This window comes from Schistocerca cancellata, chromosome 9, assembly GCF_023864275.1.
Source record: "Schistocerca cancellata isolate TAMUIC-IGC-003103 chromosome 9, iqSchCanc2.1, whole genome shotgun sequence".
NCBI lineage: Eukaryota > Metazoa > Arthropoda > Insecta > Orthoptera > Acrididae > Schistocerca > Schistocerca cancellata.
The window spans coordinates 221,868,867-221,891,427 of NC_064634.1; the positions used below are offsets into that span (position 1 = coordinate 221,868,867).

Consider the following 22,561-nt stretch of genomic DNA (forward strand, 5'->3'; position numbering starts at 1 on the left):
GGAATGGTGGTTTCAACATAAGTAATGCTTGGAGTCTGGCACTCAGTTTATTAAAATCTCATTGGTCATCACATTCACAGAGCTGAAAATGCAGAGAGAATTTGCATTTTGCAAAATATCAGTGCGAACTCTGATAAATAAAAGATCATCAAAGGGTGTGTTGGGTGTTGGAAATCAACTCAGCTGTAAATGGTGGTGTGAGTCCAACAATAGTTCACAGTCTGGTTGGAGTCCATGTAGCGAGTATGCATAAGAGCAAAACTCATAGCACCTGAAGAAGATGGCTCAATTGGTCATCAGAACATGCATAAAATGGAAACAAAACTCAGCAGAGCAACTGAAAGCACACTATATATCAATCACACTGAGAAAATCTGAGAGTTCACATTTACAGGTTTATTTTTATGAAGGTTCATTTTTATGAATAAAGTTTTAAAAATGGGAAGATTCCAAGGTGTGAAAAAAACAGGCAATAATAAAGTAACACTAAGAATAAAATTTGCCAAATATACATGAAAATGATGAAGGGATCAATGAGTGCATCACCCTGTCATATTTCAGTGTCAGTATTAGTTTTTACTAGGGAAGCAAGAAACTTATTTTGTGTAATCTGACAAGGAACTTGCATTTTTCATGTTGACAGCCCAGTAATATAATATACTTTTGTAAGCTGTGTGCCTTACCCTAGCTCCAGCAAGCACCAATGATCTGACAAGCATTTCTGATCCAGCAGCTGCAGCAAGCTGCAATGGTGGTGTCTGACTAGTATCTTGCACTCTTGAGTTGACATCCACATGTATGGAAAGCAGAAAAAGAACACTCTCCATGTCTCCCTTTTGGATAGCCGTATGCAGAAAGTTCCGGCCTTTATTATCGTACTGTCAACAATAACAAAAGTATTACTATTTACATATGTTATTTTTATAGCAATGAAATAAAAGCTTTGTTACATGTTTTACGTGAATTTAAAAAAAATGTAACAACCTCTGAAAATATTTATGAAAACTGGCAAATGGGCATTCCTTCAGAATGAGCACTGCCGAGAAATGTGGGGTATTCTTAACTTCCCTTAAGAGTTTGTAATAGATTTGCCATTCATCATGTTTGAGTGCAAATTATACTTAAAAATATAGCCTGTATCATCAATACCTAGAAAAATCAACACTTTGATTGTGATCTATAATAATTTACACTGAATTACAACCATGTTAGTAGGAAGCATGTAGTGCTTCTTTGCCCGTAGTGAAACAAAATTACAATGTTAAGTGTTTGATGTTGTAAGGTAAAATGTAAATTATAAGGATTTACAAAATAACTAAAAATTACAATGCTTCCTCATGCCATCATAAACTGTATTTGCAATGGGAAGGGAAAAAGTAATCACTCATTGGATAGCTGAGCCACTGAGCTGTGGACAGGCACAAGAGCAATACTGGAAATTTTGCCGAGTTTTAGAGAACGTCCCCTACACAGCTAAAAAATCTTATTTATTTTTCGATTCCAGTAACCAGTTTTTGTCTCTGAGACCATATTCAGACCTGATGGTCCAAATGGCACTATGAGCTGGTTCACAGTGCTGCTGATTAGTACCTGCTGGTACCTGTCGCAACTGCTCAACTAGCAGTTGCGATATGAACCAGTAAGTACTACTCAGCGACTCTGTGAACTGCCTCCTCACGTCGTCATAGCACCTGATCTAGAGACGTTTTTCTACGCCAAAACCAGTTACTAGAATACAAAATAAATAAATTTTTATGATTTGGACTCTATTTTTATTAAAACTTAACTGAAAGGAAAGTAGCTACACCTCTGTTTCTCTTATATTTCTATTTCACCCAAAACTTTCTAGTACTGTATTAGCTAAAGTGTAGTTATATAGTGATACACAAATTTATTTGTTGATGATTACTATGTGGAAACCATGGATGAATATGTCCCATAAATACTACAGTGTGTCTCGATCATGGAAACAGAATAAAACGTGTGAGAACAATATCGAAGTAAACAAAACAAACAACTACTTTAAAACTGAACATCTCTGAATTGATTATAGATGCAACACAATGTTTCAAATGTTCAGATTCATCTCTGAATATGCATTTTTGAAAATTTTATAATTTTTAATGGCTTACATATCTAACTCACCTGCTCAGCTGCTGTAGGCATACGATCAAGGATGGCCTGCGCTGCTCTGTTATTACGGTATGTGAGAGCTGCAGCAAATGGTGTTAGACCAGCTTTGTCCCTTAGTGTCAAGTCTAATCCAGGATGACAAAGCAGCAGAGAAATAATACCATCATGCTGGTTTTCTATGGCTATATGTAATGGAGTTTTGCCCTGAATGTCCTGCATAACATTGAACACAAAATTTGTAGTACATTATCATAAGATTTGAAAAACCATTGATGTTGTCAAATTTTAATATGAAAACCTCACATGAGCATATATTTTATATCTACATTCATAGTCTCCAAACCACTGTTGAGTCCTTGGCAGAGTGTTCTTTCCATTATAACACGCATTAGGGTTTCTTATCACTCTGTAAACGTATAGAGGTTGGGAAGACCAGAATGTAACTTCATTAATTGAGTTTCCTAATCTCCTATGTTAACCCTTTCATGTGCGCACCTGCGGCAGTTAGCCAAAAGATTTAGTTTTCTGTTAGTATCACAGATAGCGTTACAGTTGCGTCCACGTCCAGATACGTATTTGTTACTCTCAACAGATATCACCACTTGCTCCATTTGTGCAATTCATGCTTTCAGCAGTTTGGTCGCTATTGCTTTTTGAAATGCAAGTGTTGCATTTGCGGTGTGTTTGCCATTATGGGTCTTGTTATGTAAGTATTTTCTATACTTGTGTTTTTCTTTCGCCTCAAGGCAATCTTTCTTTTTTATTAGTATATAATGAATATTCGAATTGAATCAGAGTTCCCATATGCAACTTTTACAATCTTGGACATTGATTTACCACAATATATTACTTTTATAAAAGCATGTATTTCATTAGGTCTCATAAAAGCGTGGAAATAGAGAAAAAGAAGGCATTTGACAGGCACCGTCTAATTGTACATCCTGAAGACTATGAGAAAGTATTGCGAGAATTGTCAGAAGAAGAATTACAAGAATTGTCAGATTCATGTGAATCTGAGTCGGAAGAGGAAGTTATTGAAGAAGAAAACCACAGCAGTAACTCTGAACAATCAACAGAGGAAACAGATGACCACCTGGTTGAGGAGAGGAGAAACAAACAGATGATTACCGATTTTACGTGGGAAAAGATAAAGAAACTATTTGGTTAAGTGGACCACTTCCTTCTTCTTCTAAAACCAAGTCCAAGAACATCCTAAAAGTTTTGTCAGGTCCAAAAGCAAGTGCTGAAGTTATGGAAGAAGAAATTGATGCCTTTTTCCTATTTATTACTGATGGGGTGACTGACAACATTGTGGAAAATACAAACCAATACATCCAGAGTAGTAAAATAGCTGAAGTTCAATATTCAAGAGAACGAGACTGCAGAGAGACCACGAAACCAGGGATAAAGGCTCTTTTAGGTGTGTTATATCTAATAGGTATAAATAAAAGAGGACACACTAATTGGAAACAGATGGTACAGGAATGACTATTTTACGAGCTCTCTTCAGCTATAAGCACATTTGCTTTCTGCTTCGAACTCTTAGGTTTGATGACCTGGGTACACGGAATGAAAGAAAACAAAATGACAAACTAGCACCTATTCGGGATTTCCATCAAGAGTTTGTCAACAACTGACTTGCTCACTGCAATGTCAGCAAGTTTGTCACTATTGACGAGATGTTGCATCGTTGCAGAGGACGCTGCGGATTTGTACAGTATGTCCCTAACAAGCCTGCAAAATATGGAATCAAGATTTATGCCTTGTGTGGTGCTAAAACATTTTACACCCTGAACTTTGAGATTTACTGTGGCAAGCAGATGCCAGGAGCCTACCTGCAGACTAACAAGCCTGATGACATTGTGCAAATATTAGTGACACCAATTGAGAAAACAAACAGAAATCTTATGACTGACAATTACTACATTAGCTACCCTCAGGCTGAAAACCTCCTTGGCAATGGTTTGACTTTCTTGGGGAAGGGGGGGAAGAAAGAAGAGAAAGAAAGAAGGAAATACCTCCAGAACTCCAAGCAAATGAAAACCAGAGAAGTCCAGTCATGTCTCTTAGGTTTTCAAGACGATTTTTGTATGGTCTCAAGTGCTCCTAAAAAGAACAAAGCTGTGATTTTTTTATCGACACTGAACAGCACAAATGAAACAGATCAAGAGACTAAGAAATTGAGAGTGAATTTGGACTACAATGCTTCCAAAGGAGGAGTAGACACTGTAGATCAGATGTGCTCATCCTACAGTACCTCCAGAATAATAAGACAATGGCCACCTGCATTTTTCTACAGACATATAGATATTGCTGGGATAAATGCAAACATTATTTTCAAATTCAACAATCCTATAATAAAGAAAGAAGACAAATTTTTTTGAAACATCTTGCTCTGGATCTATTGGAAGAACACTTGAATCAATAAGTGTTACTTGAGACACTTCCCAAGGATATTCACACCTTCTCGACTAAGTATAGGCACAAAGACGAGGAGACCAAGGAGCCAACAAAACCTGGAATTTGTTACATATGTGGCAGGCATAAAAATGACAGAACCAAAAGAGTATGTATGAAATATAAGAAAAATATATGGAAGAAGCATAGTGTCATAGATACAAGATGTGTGCAATGTGAAAGTGAGCTGCAGATGGAAGTTGACTAATTCACTCACAACCATAAACAGGAGTGGGAGTTTATGAATGCTCCATTTCATTTCATAATGTGTTCCCCTGTTACTTTCTTTTCATGTGAATCAGTGCAATTAAGTGATATAATTAAAAAAACCATGAAGGCAATAAAGGGTATCGGCTTGTTATAAATTACAGTGACAATAGTAGACAATTGTGAAAGCCACAAATAAATAAAATATTATTTTTATAGAGCCATGTAATGTTATGTTATGTTTTCTCCAATAAAATGTAACTGGTGATTATATAAAGATTATTTTTCCTTAGATTAAAAATGTAATACTAATTGCGGTGTAAAAGCCGCAACGTGCCCACTCAGGGAAGTATGAAAGGCGCGCCCACCGAAGGGTTAAATGAAAGATGATATCTGATGACCTGAAAATATTTTCTTGTCACATTTGCTTGCATTTCCGTGTTACCTGAAGAATGCAAATATATTCATGTTCTATAGCAACACATGTCCTTCCCAGAATCCAATTTAGATTTTTCCTCATTTCGTCCCTAATACAATGAGTTGTGGTTGTCGCTGAAATAATCGTTACTGCCAGTAGTGAAAGGAATTTATTACTATTGTCTGGTAACAACCCAAAGTGCAAATTGAGTTCTCTGCATCAAGCAGAATTTATTAGGACTGTTGAGATAGTAAGATTTCAGCATGTCAATGAGCCTGCTAGCAATCTTGGAAATACTCCTGACAACAGTACAGAATATGCACATGTTATGGAACTTCTTGGCAGCTTAAAGCTGTGTGCTGGGCCACAACTCTAAATACTTGGCTGCAAAAGGCAAAGGCCTGATATTACAGACTGAGCTATTCAACCACAGTTCACAACCTGCCCTCAAAGCTGCGCAGCACGTTGACATGAATTTTTGCGAATTATTTGAGTAATGCTTTTGGTCGTTTTCTCCTGCTCACAATACAATCTAGTATCCTCATGAACCTTCTCTTTTATAGTGTTCATTTAGAATTTCTTCTTTTCTGAAAAGAAGTTCTTTTCTTATATTTTAGAAAGTTTCTCATTTGGCATAGGTAGTATGCTGTTTCCAACTTCCTCACTCTTTCCTGGAGCACTATTCCAGGTGCACCTTTTTGCATTATACCCTCCTCCATGTATTTATTTTATTTACAATATTAGTCATTCTGCATTGGTTTCCACTGGCCCCAATAGATGCTTTTTGACCTGTAATATTAGTTCTATATTTGCAGTAATGCCAAGGATGTTTTGACCTGTATCCAGAATGATTCTTCAAATTACTCAAATATTGGTACATCGGCGGCAAAGGCTACCTAACCAGTCATTTTTTATCCCAAACCTCTTTAACTATCATTCCATTTCTCATTACCAAATATCATGAACTTCTTCCTCTACTTCTTGATCCCAATCTGGAATTTGGCATTGGGGAGTAGTGGTGACCTCCTGTCACTAAGTCTCATATTGAAAGTTTGAATAGTGGATCTATGAACTTTAAATGCAACACAACATCCATCATTGTTCCTTTATTAAGTTCTTAGTTTTGTCACCAATCCCAACGTCCTATATTGCACCTACCATGGTTGTTCTGTGAAGCTAATTGTACACATTTCTTAAATTAACTAATACAGTCATCCAGTTCTGACACTGTAATCATGGTTAAAACCAGTAGAAACACATTTTCTCTTTTGAATAATGGAAATTTGAGAACTGTGAAGATTAATCCCAAAAATATTTCTGTTTTTATTCTTAAATGTAGCATTATACAAACATATCACATTGTCATAGTGTCTTAATGAAGAGCAATTTATACTGACTTTGTTGTTGATAGCTGCACCATGCTCAATTAATGTTTGTACTACAGTTTCTAGGCCCCACTCACAGCACATGTGAAGAGGACCCTGCTGATTTCTTGCTTCCTCACCACCTCTTCCACCTGGTCCAGGTCGTCTTGGGGCATTCATATCACATCCACTGAGAGGAATTTATAGTGTATCAACTTTATGCTTGGTAGAAATGTAAAAGATAGTGAAACAGGTTCTTGTATGGTACTACATTGTGACATGCCAGATATTACACAATCAATAATTTCCAAAACTAACATTACGCAATGAAAACACCAGGTTGGAATATCAACAATGTAGGAAAAGAGAGATTGCTACTTAGTATAAAGATGACACATTAATTTGCAGACAGGCACAATTAAAAGACACTTACACATCAGCTTTAGGCCACAGCCTTCACCAGAAAAAGAAAGAACGAAAAACACATGCCATTCATTCACACAAGCAAGCACACTTTATGTACACATGACCACCAACTCCCGCAGCTTGGACCAGAATTTTGTCATGGTTGGCGGTCACGTGTGCTTGAAGTGCGCTTGCTTATGTGAATGGATGGTGAGTGTTTTTCTTTCTTTCTTTCTTTCCATGAAGGCTGTGGCTGAAAGCTTGTGTACAAGAGTCTGTTATCCGTGCCTGTCTACAATTTAATGTGTCATCTTTATACTAAGTAGCAATCTCTCTTTTCCTACACTGTAAAAACTAACATTAGTTTTTGAAACTTTATTAACTGCAACAGATACAAAATGAAAAGAAAGAAATAGAAACTTTATTTAAAAATACATTTAGTATGCCACGAACTATTTGAAACTTTGCAAATTTAATTACGTCATAGAGCAGTAGCAAATGAAAAAGGGAACACTAGTTCACAGGACTGCAGGCCTTAATCCAGCATTTTCCTTCAAAGTAAGTAAGGGAAAACTATGCTCTGTTCCTCTCAACTTATAAATACAGGAACAGAATACTAAATAAATAATATAATAAGTTTCCAATAGCTACACTCAAATTCTGACAAACAAACAACACATTGTTGGAGTACATACACCTGCATGGTCAATGCATAGCCTTTTATTATTCTTATTAAAATAACGTATCCTGCCAGTACAGTTTTTATTAATAAATAGCTTACAATCTCCCCCATTTGAGCATATGAATGGGTTGATGAATGAAAGAGAGAAGCAGAACACTAATATTGAATTTTTGTGACTAGATTCTATGTACCAACCAACAAGCAAACAGAAAAGTCACCATTAATGGCTACTCTTTCTCAGATCAGTTTCACTATATTTACACTGGCACAACCCAACTGAATGAGCAGAAGGTTCATTTTCTGTATTATGCTACATGACAAGCTTGAAAGTTGGTACTATGATGTAGACTGATGATTATATTTGTCCATGAAATCAAAATGCGCCAAAGAAAGTGTTCTGTTAATAAAGCTGATGGGATAACTATATGATGTGGACATTTGACATGAGACCAAGTATCAGCAGCTAAGTACCAACAGCATTGTAAACAATCATTCAAATTACTTACCTCTGTATAAGAAACCGAGCTACTGATTCATTGTTCTCATCAATGGCTCTGTGAAGTAAGGTCTGGTACGAACCCTCAGGTCCTTCAGACCAACAATCCGTATCTGCTCCATTCCTATAGTAGTGGTTATAAACATTAACATCATTAGCTTCTATGCATATACAGTAACTGCTTAACATGCAAATGATCAGAGCCAGTTTCAAAGTAATTTCAGATGTGTGATACAAACAAATCCAATAATTAGTCTGCCTCTGTCATTTGAACAGAATCAGAAGTAGTGACTTTTAACATTAGGTATTAGTGACCACGGTGAAATGCTCCACCAGACTACACCTACTTCAAAATAATAGAACAGAATACTTTCCTGAAGCACAACTGTAGAAGTGTTTTCTTTTGCTTGCAGTAATATTCAGTAAATAAGATTAAAGGAATCTCAAATTCATTTTTCAGAGATACTTGTTACAATACAGTTTCAAAACTTTTATCCATAAAGGATGAGAATCACTGCAACTGTGATATATAAAGGTTTCTTGAAATTACTGCAATCAGGCTACTGGTTGCAGTGATTTCAAGACACCTTCCATACAGTTTTAGTTATGAGTGCCGATGATTACATTACAAGTATGTTTTACTTTCTGCAAGCTGCTGTACAGTGCATAGTGACAGATATTAGAAATTGCCTTTGCTAGTTCAACACAGTTGTTTATATGTTATTTTCCAACATTAATAATTTGAGACAAAATTAAAATCATATTTGAGTAGGGGAGAGTGGGGGTTGTGAAAAGTGAAAATAGGAAATATGTCCATTACTGTAGTTGATTTAGTTGTTTAAGAAAAACCTGACAGCACGAATTTAAGTGAAATCATTTTCGGCGTGGTGGTGTCGTCCAAATGGAGTGAAGGCACTTTTTCCTATTCCAAAGCTTTTCTAGCTTCTCCCCTTTGCTGTGCCCCTCATCCTCATATGGGTACTTGATGTATAATGTTAAGTTTTCCTAGCCTAGTTGACAGCATCTGCTGGCTGAATATCGAAGATTTTAAAATAATGTGAGAAGTATTTGAACAAACATTCAGCAACTTTTTGTTAGCCTTTGAAATAAAAAAAAATTCTAAATTCTCTTACCAGTAAAAACTCTCATGTGATTACTAACATTCCAATGAAAACTCTGAAACACTTTTTTCTTGATACTGCCATTATACTGTGTCATACAATATGTAATGAATTCGATTCAGAAATTCAATTTAAAAGACTATTACAGTTACAAAGAGACGGCTGGCCACTAAACAATTTTATGAGGTAACATTTCCAATAGTGAGGACAAAAACACTGAAAATAGAAAATATTAACTGTAGTTTTTAGAAATTACAGCTTCCTTCTTTAGGGATACACTGGTATTAATTTGGGGAAGTTGGAATGGGAGTGGTGAGGACGTAATTCAGAGAGAGAGAGAGAGAGAGAGAGAGAGAGAGAGAGAGAGAGAGAGAGAGAGAGACTTCGGACAAATTTTCGTTACCCAGATCACTTTTCTTTTTAACAGTTAGGTTTGAATGCCATCTTACTAGATGTAATTGAATTTTGCACAATAAATACACTTCTACTTGCACCTAGTTTCCTAACTTGAACACAGTTTCATGTGGTTTGTGCCATCTTCATTTACTTTTTGTATGTATTAAAATCTCTCTCTTTAAATTTACATCACCCTATAGTATTGGTAATTGTGTTACATGCTCCAGTGTCTGTTTTCTCTTACAATGTCTCTTCCTCTCCATCCCATAATGCCCATTACATACATTTATCTCATCTACTCAATATATCTATTATTTTGTACTTTACCTAGCAACAAAAATTTGATAACAATTTTTAACATAAAAATCCTTTTGATATGTTAGTTGGAAGAACACATTCAAAGAGCTGAGAGACACAAAGGTAGCTTATAGGGAGGTGATACAATGCCATTTACATTCTAGTATAAATTCAACACTACCGTACGAGAATGATGAGGACCTGATTCCATTGTTTAAAGAACTGAATGATAAGGATGACTTAAATACTGGAATATGAAAATTTTGTTTAAATGGTAATGTGATAAATCACGTGAAAACAGAAGCTTTGGAAAATCAAAAGGAAAAAATATTAATTTTAAAAATATTGCAAAATGTAATTTTCTTTCTTCTTTAAGAACACCATCATAATTTTTATTAGCTTTATGTTCTGTGATGTACAACACCCATTGTTTCTCATTATCTGTCACAAGAATGGTTAATTAAATCGACAGCAGTTTCAAATAAATTCAGCAAATATGGATGGTAAGAAACATTAAAACCTAGCCATACAATGCATGCAGCTAAAATGCTACTATGTAACATAACTCATTTGTGACCATAGATTCAGTAACAAACAAGCCATTCAACCATTAAAGTAACTGACAAAAAACACCTGTAATTCGTTTTTATTACTTATCACTATTCTTCTTCTTCTTCTTCTTCTTCTTCTTCTTCTTCTTCTTCTTCGGTAGTGCTACAGCCCTTGGCGAGCCTTGGCTTCTTCAACAATCTTCCTCCACATTTCTGCTGCTCTTTTCCACCCCCAGATTTCCATACTGGTGAAATCCACTATTACATTGCCAATCCATCTTCTTCTAGGTCTCCCTTTTTGCTTAGCTGGGCATGTCCCAGCCATCATATTCACTGTGATTACACAAATTTTACTATTCCCTATTTTGTATTAACACTTGTAATTTGGTAATGTAGCATAGTCTCCAGCCTTCTTTCTCTGTTATTGAAATACAGATTTTGTGTCATATTTTCCGCTCAAAGGTTTTAGTTCATTTTTGTCATTTTCCGTCCACATCCATTTCTGTGACCCATATGTGATTTATAACTGGGTGGACTAGGGAGTTATATATTTGCAGTATTGTTTTTCTTGTAACAAGGCTATTTCTGAGAAACTGCATATTTGCAAAGTAAGCTCAGTTTCCTGCTTGTATTCTTTCCCTTATAGCCTTTCAAATGCTGTTATCATTTGTTGTTATTAATTAGGGCTCCCAAGTAGTTAAAAGAGGACACCCCTTAGAAACATTTCTAGTTGACGTTTAGGTCTTTAGAGGTCCTTCTGGCCTCATATTGTGACATTACTTTATATTTTGTTTTATTTTTATTTACTATGAGGCCAATTTTTAAGGCTTCTGTTTCCATTGCCCAGTACATTTCTCAGAGTGTATCAATATTTCTTCCTGCTATAGCAATGTCATCAGCTTATGCAAGTATCTGGCTAGTTTTTATAAATATGGTGCCTCTTTTGTTGATTTTATTTACTGCATTATGCAGGGCTACATTGAATAGGACAGTGGAGAGACTGTCACCTTGCTTCATGCCTTTATTAAAATCAAAGCTGTCACTTGTTCTGCTAAGGACATTTTACTTTTGTCTCTGTCATTCTCACTCTGATTAGTCTTATTAGTTTAGCACATATACCAACTTCTTCCTGTACTCTGTATAGTTCTTGCTGGTTTATACTGCCGGAGGCTTGTTTGAAGACAATGAATAGGAAATGCAGATCTACATCATATTCATAGAACTTTTCCATCATCTGTGTTATCACAAGTATTTGATCAGTTGTTCCTTTGTCTGGTCGAAAATCACACAGTTATTCCTCTAGTATATCTTCTGCATACTTCCGTATCCTTTTGTTTAATGTACTTGTGAAGATCTTATAAGCTGCACTTAGGAGTGTTATACATCTATAGTTATCACATGCTGTTCTGTCCCCTTTCTTATAAATGGGGATTATTATTCCAGTTTTCCAATTCTCTGGAATATTTTCACTTCCCATATATCTGATATTAGTGTGTGCAGTCTGTTTATTACAGCCTCACCACCAGTTTTTATTAATTCAGGTATCTTCCCCTGAGGCTCAATTGTTTTTTTATCTTGTGCACAGCTTGGGAGACCCCTTGTGTTGGCTTTCTTGCCTCACTGGCATCATTGTCTACTTCCTGCTCCACTCTTTCCTACGGTGCAGCAGTCTCTTCATCTTCTAGGCTGGGGCTTAGTGTATCTTTGAAGAACTCAGCCCATCTTTCCACTGTCTGCTCTTCCTCCCTTATCATTTTCCCATCTTTACTGGAACATGCCATTATTTTTGGTTGGAATCTGTTATTTATTTTGCCTACAGCTTGATAGAACCTTCTTATTTCACTCTGTTCCTTTAACTCTTCTAGTTCTTTAAATTTCTTCTTAGTCCACTCTTTTCTTTCTCTTGCACAGTCTGTTAGCTCCTCTCCTTAATTCTCTATATTGTTCCACATTATTTCTGGTTTCCCTCTGTAGCACTTTCGTTCTTGCCCTGTTCTTTCCCCCTATTGCTGATCTGCAATCTTCATCAAACCATTCTCGAGTTCTTCTGCTCCTTCTTATTCCTCGTATTTCTTCTGCAGCATCTTTAATGGCTTTTTCAATCCTGCTCCACCTTTCATCTACTCCTACTTCAGTCTCTTCACTGCTCAACTTTCTGTTTAGTATTACTTGTTAGTTTTTTACTTCATCAGGTATTTTCAATTTTGTTAGTATTCCATTAAATCTTCTTTCCTGTTCTGTTGCCATTTGTTAATGATGGTTTTTCTCTCAAGACTGATTTTACCACAAAGTGGTCTGAGCCACAGTTCAGTCCTCTGCAGCTCCGTACATCCATAACAGATGTGGAGTGGCATGCAAATCACTAAAATATAGTCAATCTGATTGACTGCAGACTTCCAAGTAGCCAGATAGATCCTTTGGTGTGGGGAAACAGGTACTTCTAATAATTGTATTATTCCTTGCTGTGAATTGGCATAGTAAGTCTCCATTAACATTGTTTTCTTCATGTAGTGAATATTTTCCAGACATTCTATATGGATGTTCATTCCTCCCTTTTTTTGCATTAAAATCTCCTATTACTAGCATGAGATCATATTTAGATACTGTGGAGCATACTTTTTCCAAGTCTTCGTAAAACTGCTCTTTAATTATATCCTTTTTCTTTTTTCCTCTGTTGGTGCATGTTTCATTATACGATGAAATAAGTTTCGTAACTTAAATTCTGTTGTTGACTTATAAACAAACATAAATTCTGTATTAATTATAAGCATTTGGAAGACGAAACACTGGCATTCTTAAAGTATTTATTTGGCTCTATTCAAAAACATGTTAATTAATTCTAAAGTAATTACCAATTTTGTCAAAAGTATTGTTTGTGTAACTATATCTGTTAATTAATGATATGAATATAATAGAGGGAAAGGTTCAAATTAATGATTATTACTGTCACTGTTACATTTCGAAGTCTTTTCTGTCGTCTTATTTCCTCCTTCTGTTTTTGCCAGGTCTTTCCGCTCCCAGGATTGGAATGACTCCTTACCCTCTCCCTTAAAACCCACATCCTTTCGTCTTTCCCTCTCCTTCTCTCTTTTCTGACGAAGCAACCGTTTGTTGCGAAAGCTTGAATTTTGTGTGTATGTTTGTGTTTGTTTGTGTGTCTATCGACCTGCCAGCGCTTTTGTTTGGTAAGTCTCATCATCTTTCTTTTTAGATATATATCTGTTAATTTCATGATTTAAACAAATAATTTGGCCTAACCCTTTTAGTATAAGAAATTGTTAAAAAGATGTTATTTTTCGATTTATGCAGTTAATTGAAGGAGTTCAGTTTTAATTGTAATTTTTGTAACTTAAACATCAACCAATGTATAGTTTGAGTGCCTGTTATTGTGATGATATAAGAGCCCGATTTTTGGTCCCAAGACAGTCAGTCCACGGCCGAGTTTCAGACAAGAAACCTGTGTTGGTTAGAACAATAACAATGCGTCAACTTGACTGTGAAATAAATAAGTGTAACACAATTAGGCCATGTGTTAAAACAACGCCAGTGTATGTTCAATACGTACCGTATTATGCGGCATGAACTGTGTGGTTAGGCTTTTAATGCTCGTAAATGTTCAACAGTAAACTATTGTAGCAGTATGTTGATGTTTGCTTGCAACCTATTAATGAGACTTATCAAAAGTTAAACACCAGTGCACTGACCATATAACTGTGTATTATTGGGGAGGCTATGAACAGTGAAAGTAAAGAACTGTGAAATGCAAATGTGTACCTGTCGGCTACATGATTTAAAGTAGTCAGTATTTAACTCCTCCCCCTCCCTCCCCCTCACCCCAATTTTTCAGCTAGTGTAGCAACACAGTTCGTTGACACAGAGAGCAATCAACAAAGAAATAAAGCAGGCGAACGACACAACTTCCCCAGTTACTATAAACGCTGTTCAAAGTTGGCCTGTTCTTTCTTCTGCTCCACTATATACTAATGAGTACTCAAGTTTATATATCTGTCCATTTCCTCGCCATCTTATTTTCTGTAGCCCTACATCATCATGCTTAAATTTTAAAATTTCACTGGCTATTTCTTTCATTTTTCCAGGCTGAAGCATTGTCCTCACATTCCATGATGCTACTGTCAGGTCCTTTATCCGTTTCCTTTGCCTGGTAGCTACGCTACCGCCGGCACAGTTCTTGACTTCAACAAAGTACGCAAACCCATCCGCCCGGCACTGAAGGTGCCTGTACCATAACTTTCCATTTGCTATCCTGAAAAACTGAGTCAGCATCTCTCCATAATGAGTGAGATGTTGAGCTCAGAAAGAGGAAGAGGTGTTAGTATTGTGCCATACGTAGCTTGGGGATAAGTATGTGTTATCTCTACTCTTTGTATTTATCTATTAGGTATGATCAATACCAGTCATTAGCTACCCCTCTTATTCCTAGTGCTTCTAATTTATTTAATAGAATCTTGTGGTCAACTGTACCAAACGCCTTAGAAAGGTCCAAAAATATGCATGTGACACACCCATCTTTATCAAGAGCATCAAGTACAACTTTTGTGAATTCTACTATGGCTGACTCTGTATTTTTGCCACTTCAGAAACCAAACTGTGATTCGCTTAAAAGATTATATTTATTCAGTCAGTTCATCAATCTGTCTTTCATAATTGCTTCTATTTTTTTGGGAATGCTGACAGCAGGGAAATGGGCTGGCAATTTTCTCTGTCATCTGCATTACCTATCTTAAGCAAAGGTACAACTCTTGCCTTTTTTAACTGCTCTGGAAATACCCCTGATGTGAAGGATTCATTTATTATATTTGTTAAGGGGCCTTGTATAATCCCTATGCATTGTTTCAGTATACACATTAATAATTCATCTAAGCCTACTGACTTTTTATTTTTTGAATTGTTTTACTGACTTCATTCTCTGTGGTTGGAAGTAACCTCATTGTATTTAGTGCAACATTATTTACAGGTGCTATATTTGTTTGGGGGATTTTTTGCCGCAACTTCTCTGCAATACTTGAAATATGCTCGTTTACATAGTTTGCTAAGTGCTGTGGATCATTTATTACTTTATCCTCCTCCCTTAGCAGTATGTTATTCTGCATTTGTTTGCCTCTCCCTGTTTCCTTTTTTTATAACAACCCAAAAAGCTTTGCTTTTATTTCCTTCATTATCTTTTATTTTGTCATTAAATGACTTTTTTGCAGCAATCAGCACCTTCCTATAGATCTTTTTGTATCTACGATTAAAACTTAAGAATTCTGGATCATTGCAAACCTTTTTCATGGAACTGAGATGTTTAAGTGTTGGGGAGGACTTCTTAATAGCAGTTGTTATCCATATGTTTTTGTGAGATGTTCAGATAGACAAGCATACTTTTGGAAATGCATTTTCAAAGTTCAATTTAAACAATGTGGAGAATTTAGAGAATTTCATATTCACATTGGTTTCCTTATACACTTCATCCCACCTTTGTTTTTCTAAATCTTTTGAAAAATTTTTTATTTTGATTTCTGGTAGAAGTCGTTTGTAGGCTTGTAGTTTAGGGAATGATTCGATGCCTGACTTTACTGTTGTTATTTGACAGAGATGGTCTGATAGTCCATGATCTTTTACAGCTACATCACATTTTTCCCTGTCCATATTTGTGGCCACATGGTCAATTACTGATGCAGTCATTGTAGTAACCCTTGTTGCACTATTGACCTATAGGGACATGCCAAAACTTCAAAGGATGTTTGTGAAGGTGCTGCTGGATTCATTTATGATATTAGTGTTGATGTTAAAGTCCCCACACAGAATTATGTTGACCTTTGTACTTGAGACTTTATCTAGAACTTCACTTAACTTATTGAAAAAAGTGTCCACACTACCCCTGGGAGATCTATACACACACAAAATGATTAATTTCTTGGTGATATCAAACCCTGTTAATTCAATACCTGATATTTCAAAGTGTTTGTCTTCACTTACGGTACTGAGGTCATCTCTTGATTTGAACTGTGTTCCTTTTCTGATATAAATGCAAGATCCTCCACCTCTTGAAGCAGTTCTGCAGTAAGAGTTTGCCCTTTCATATAACGATAATACTGTGTCTGATTTCTGTGTCTCTACACCAGTGCTCAGTAATACAAACTACTGTGCAGTTTAATGATTGGAGCTCAACTTCTAATAGTTGTATTTTATTGTTTATTGATTGCATGTTTTGATGGAGGGTTGTTGAGTCTGTGAAATGCCCCATGTTACTCTTTCCAATGGTTTGTTTTTCTTTGTGACATATGGTATGTGTGATATTTGAAGTGTTAAAATCTGTCTTGTGAGTGATTGTTTCAGTATTTTTTAAACTGCTGGAGACACTCTTTAGGCAGGGGAACCTGTTGTCTGGATCTACCCTAAAAGAGATCTACTTTTCCTACCTATGACAACAGGTATTTGACCATGTGTGGCCCGAGATCCACCCCCTATACTTTCACAAAATCAGCTGTACCAATCTTCCCTTCCCAGTCCTGTTTAGGTGTAGGCCATACCTAGTGAAACCCCATCTGTTGATAGTCCTGACGGGCACCAGAGAAACGTGAGCAAAGTTGGCCGTCCTCAGAGCCATCCCTAACCCCACAGCTCCATCAAGGTGTGGTCGATTATGATGCCGGAACAGCTCAACAAAGTGTACGTCGGTGCCATGAGTCAGGGAAGCTATCTTGCCCAGGTCACCACCTATGTCATATGCCCCATCCCTGCCCCACTCACTATTAGTACAGGGTCCTTTTTTGTAAAGTCCTTACATAAAGACCCTAGGTCCTCTATCACATGACTTAGCCCTGCATCTGGCCTGAAGATACTGGTGGTCTGGTACGCTGCCTTTAAAACTTTCCTGTAACTAAGGGCCTACACCTCACCCATGGCTACTACCTAGCAGCAGCACTTTCTTCTTCCTAGCACCTTGTACATTCCTAGGCTTCTTGGCCTTGGTTGAAGTGTACTGCACATTTCCTGCTTCTCATTCTACCTGAGGCTCTTCTCCTCTTAACTCTGGCAGTGGTAGACACCTGTTTTTTGTGTTGATGATAAAACTGTCAGATCGTGTTCTCTTTCTTCCTATCCTCCTACCAGTTGCCAGTTCCCAACCACCCTCCTCCCCCCTCTCTCCCTTGATCCTTATGAGTTCCTTCCTTGCTTCCTCCAACTGAGGCTCAAGGGCAAAGATTTTCCTTTCCTATTCCCCAATCAAAATGTTTCTACTGCATACTATGAGGTCCAGGAGAGAGCCTCTTCTGTTCTCCCAACATTCTCTCCACTGCACAACAAATCCCTCTACTCACTACCCTACAACAGCTCACACATTTCTCACTCATGGTCAGTTGCGAAAGAATAATTAAGTTTAAAAAATGTTTTAAATTTGTCAAGGACGCGGAATTGGCTGTGTGTAAACAAAAAACAACACAAAGGTCTTATGCGAGGTGGTTTTTTTTTTTACTCATTTAGAGATACAATGACAGAAGAATTAATTTGTAACTAATTTGCTTTTAGAGAATTTATGTTTTCAGTCGTGTTTGGTCAGATTTTTAAACGTTTGTAATTTGGAATATTTAGGCCTAGATCACTTCTATCTAACTAGTAAACAATACGAAATGTCTAAGTTAAATACAATTTAGAAATGTTTAATTACACTTTTATTGCGACAATAGACACTGATGAAACTAGTAGCAGTATTTTTTAAATGATTTTTTGCACTATGAAGGAAACTTTAATAGAATTTTTTGTGTTTATGTCATACAAAATTTCGGGCTATGTCACGATTATCGGGACTTCAGCAAAGGAACAAGTTTTTTCAAGAACAAGCACTGCTGGGAAGCTAATATTCAGTTGTGTGACAAGAACAGACACTACAACAAGAATACAAAACAAAGAAAATTTAAATTTGACACTATTTCTTCTTAAATAAGTTCTATTAGCAGACAAAGAAAATACCTGTGATCTCACTCAGTGGCCATCTTCTGTAAGGCCGTGTCCCCTGGGAGAGACTTATTGTTATTCACAAACTATTTCAGTTTCTTCATGTTTTATGCAACACCATCAAGCACTACGATCAGTATCAGTGAGAACATTTTGATATTGATGTGGTCATCATATAACTACATTACTTTCCTTGGACTGAGTGGCCATTTGCAGTACATTTTTTTGAAAATTAAGATAATTTTGCTACCTTAGACTGTTCAAAATTGTTTTAAACATATCTCCCTCTTTCCAAATCATTCACTTACAGTATGCACTTAATGCTGATTTCACGAATGGCCATCATCAAAGTTCTATGTATATTTCACAATCACTGGGTAACACAATAATGTAAACAAAACTCTCCACCACATAGCACTATATTGTCCACATCACTACACTCCATTGTAACTTCAGCCAATGCAAGGACAAATGACGACATGAGGAAACTGTCATTACAAAAAATTAGTTGAGCCAAAAGTGTCAAAATGGCCTTAATCTTTGGTAACTCGAATGGCTAGCCATTGCTGATCATGCACGTCCTACGTTCAGAAAGGACTTGTTTTCAGTCTTGCAGGACTATGCTATTTGTTTGTTTAACTCTGTTTCTTATAATTATTTGGTGTCTCGTTACCAAATACACTTGTTAAACTGTTATTTCACCCCTGAAGTTGTCAGAAAACAAAACCAAAACAAAAGGTGAAATGGGAGGGGAGGTTGAAAATGGAGGAGGTATTGTGCCTCTGAAATCCACATAAAATGTATCAAAATGGTCAGGTAATTCTGTTCAACTTTTATATGTACACATGATTTAGTAAACTCATTCAATGAAGTAAATTATGTTGGGGCCTACTCTTTTTAGGAGATACACTACAATAAATTAGCATTTTATCGAAACAAGCTATGATTATGCGCAGTATATTTTACTTGTTTAGCAGATACTATTGTTAACACAAAGGAAAATGGAAGTTCATTCACAGGCGCCTCTGACCATATTTCTGAATATGGTACAAAAAATGCACACTTTCATTGGTCACAGAACTAGGAAATTTTGTTGCAGATATTTTGTGTTACACAAATATATTATCCTGTGAAGAGACTTAAGAGAGATTTTTATATACTACCCTAAAATGGTTGGACTGATGTCCTCTCAAGATACTTTTACATTCTTTTGTAAGAGGGCTGAAAAAAGCATCATCACTGTGTATCATGAACGCTACTTAATGATACTTAACGATGCACTAAATTCTTAAATATCTTGAAACTACATAAAAAAGATATTCACTTACATATTTTTATACTACACATACCTAACAAGAACAGAGGCAATGTCATCCTGTCCGGTTGCAAGTGCTGCCCAAAGAGGACAGTTTCCACTGGCATCTGGCACAGACATGTCCACACCACGCTGACAAAGAGATTCCACAACGCGAGTCAAGTGACTCTGGATTGCCAACTGAAGAGAAGTTTCATTCTCTTGTGTACTACATTAGAAATAAAAAAAACACAGCTAAATAGTTATTCCCATCAACTCACTTGATTTGAAGAACAAGAAAAAAAAATTGCTATAGTATTTTAAGATAATAGTAACTGACACCTGAAATTTAAGGAAATCTTAAAAACATTTAATAATTAGAACAACAACATAAAAGTATTGTCAATATGATGTTGGATGCACTTTTTTGATTGTATCATCATCATCATCATAGGAAAAACACCAGGTCTGAATTTTCTGTATATTATCTATTACTTTCACAGTTACACATTAAAAATTTCTGCAGAGGTAACCACTGTGAATGCTAATGATTCAGTAAGCTCACTCTATTCAAAATGTCACTATTCAAAGCTGTTAGAGAAATTTCCTGAGCTAACAAAACCAACTATAGTAACAAAGGTGTTAAAGCATAAAGTACTGCATTATCCACCTACTTCTAGTGGGCCTTAGGTGTATAGTAAAGTTCGTAGGTTGGACACACATAAATTGCAAATAGCTAAGAAAGAATTTCAGTTTCTGTTGAATAATGGTACTATACGTCCATCACAATCACAATGGACCAGTCCACTGTACCTTGTTATGAAGTCAAATGGTCAGTGGCGCGTTTGTGGGAGGAGGGGGCGAGTATGGGGAGGATGGGGAGAGGGAGGAGGTTTGTATCAAGTATCAAATGTATCAAAGGTTTGCAGCTGAGTAAGAAAATCAACCCTACATTCATATCCATCATACATGGCTTTAATAATATTTATTATCTTTGATGGTATTCCATATTCTTCCAAGGTATGCCACATAACTCTCCTATTAAGAGAGTCAAACACCTTTTCAAAATCAATAAATGTAAGGTAGAGTGTTTTCTGCAAGTCTGCACTCTGCTCAAGTATTATACACAGTGTGTTGATGAGATCGACACAACTTCTGTGCTCTCTAAACCCAGCTTGCTCTTTCCTCAGTTGTGTCTCGAGTGAGTCCTTCATATGATATAGCATCAATCTACAGAGTACTTTACTTGGTACAGATAGGAAGGTGATGGCTCGCCAGTAATTACAATTGGTAGTATCCCCTTTCTTTGGCAACTTAATAATCAGCCCTTCTTTCCAATGCTTTGGTATTTTTTCTTCTGACAATATCTTCTCAAACAATGGATGCAGTAGATTTATAGTGGTGTCAATGTCTGCTTTTTTGCACCTCAGGTGCAATATTATCCATTCCTGGAGCATTCCCGTTCTTCATCTGTTTGAGAGCTATTTTAAGTCTTAGTTGGTGTGTTTACATTGATTCTGTCACTGGCATCTGGAAACTTTCATTGCATCTCCCTCTCTTCAGGTTGCTCTCTGTTTAAGACTTCAGAAAAATGGTCTCTCCATCTTCTAAGATGGTCTTCTTCTGTCGTCAACAGTCAACCCTCCTTGCTTTTCATAAGTCTGTTCTTGTTGAAACCTTTTTTGAAAACATTCTAGTGATGCAGTACAGTTATTTAGTATCACCCCTTGCTGCGGCTGTCTCTGCTCTCAGAGCTTGCTCATCCATCCACTTTCTCTTATCATTCCTCACACATCTCTTTATTTGAGAGTCAGTAGCTGCATACTCAGCTTGCATTCGAGTTTTCTGCTGTCTTGTTTTACTCATATTTAATTTTGCTTAATCTCCTTCCTACAGCTGATCAAATTCCACGTACACTCAGACATCCAATCTTTCTTTAAATGGTTTTTAAAGCCAAGGGCCCGTTTGCTCACATTGCAGTGGATGTCCTTAACCTGAGTCCATGCATCATCAACACTATTTTCATCATTTTCCTGTGCTTCTTGGAGTGCCTCATAGCAGTTCCTTAGCTCAATACAGAAAGCTTCTTGTTTTGCTTTATTCTAAGCTTTCCCACATTGTATTTTTTGTTCCCTTGTTTGAACTTTCTATTTGTAGCCATGATTTTTAGCCTAAAATTTGCAACAATAATGTGGTGGTCACTGCCAACGTCAGCCCCCACGTTTATTTCTCACTTTCATCAGCAACCTTCTAAATTTTTTGCTTAGCACTATATGATCAACTTGTTTTTCCGTTCTGTGATCAGGAGATACCCATGTAACCTTATGGCAATTCTTATGTGGGAATAATGTACCTCCAATCACCAAATCATGACTGGCACAGAAATCTGAAAACATATCCCCATTTTCATTCATTTCTCCGATACCATGGATTCCCTTTACATGCTCTACGCCTTCATTGTTCTTTCCAATTTTTGCATTTAGGTCTCCAATAATAATCAAGATGTCTCTCTTACTGGTACTCTTAATGGTGTCACTTAAGGAGAGGTAAAACTCTTTTCTTCTGTTTAGTATCAGAGGTTTCTGTAGGAGCATAGCATTGGATGACTGTGACATTTCAAATGTTTGTCTTAAAACTTGCTGTCAGTAGTCTTTCTGAAACCGGTTTTCATTCCATAAGGCTCTTTTTCGCTCCATTTCTGTGTTCTGCATACTCCCCAGTGGGTCCAGATTAGTATAAAAAGGTGTATCCATCTTGTGTTTAGATTTCTCCAAAATCTAG

General features: G+C 36.6%; 1 protein-coding gene across 1 annotated transcript in view; it reads right to left on the reverse strand.

The window, feature by feature from the left end:
* LOC126101579 (rabankyrin-5) overlaps positions 1 to 22,561 on the reverse strand; it is a 443,789-nt gene that overhangs the window by 65,480 nt on the left and 355,748 nt on the right. Inside the window, exons 14-18 of the mRNA XM_049912232.1 lie at positions 19,836 to 20,009; positions 8,173 to 8,286; positions 6,613 to 6,769; positions 2,146 to 2,346; positions 684 to 878 (exon numbers count right to left, since the gene is read on the reverse strand). Coding sequence (XP_049768189.1) covers positions 684 to 878; positions 2,146 to 2,346; positions 6,613 to 6,769; positions 8,173 to 8,286; positions 19,836 to 20,009 — 841 coding nt within the window. The remainder of the gene's footprint in view (positions 1 to 683; positions 879 to 2,145; positions 2,347 to 6,612; positions 6,770 to 8,172; positions 8,287 to 19,835; positions 20,010 to 22,561) is intronic.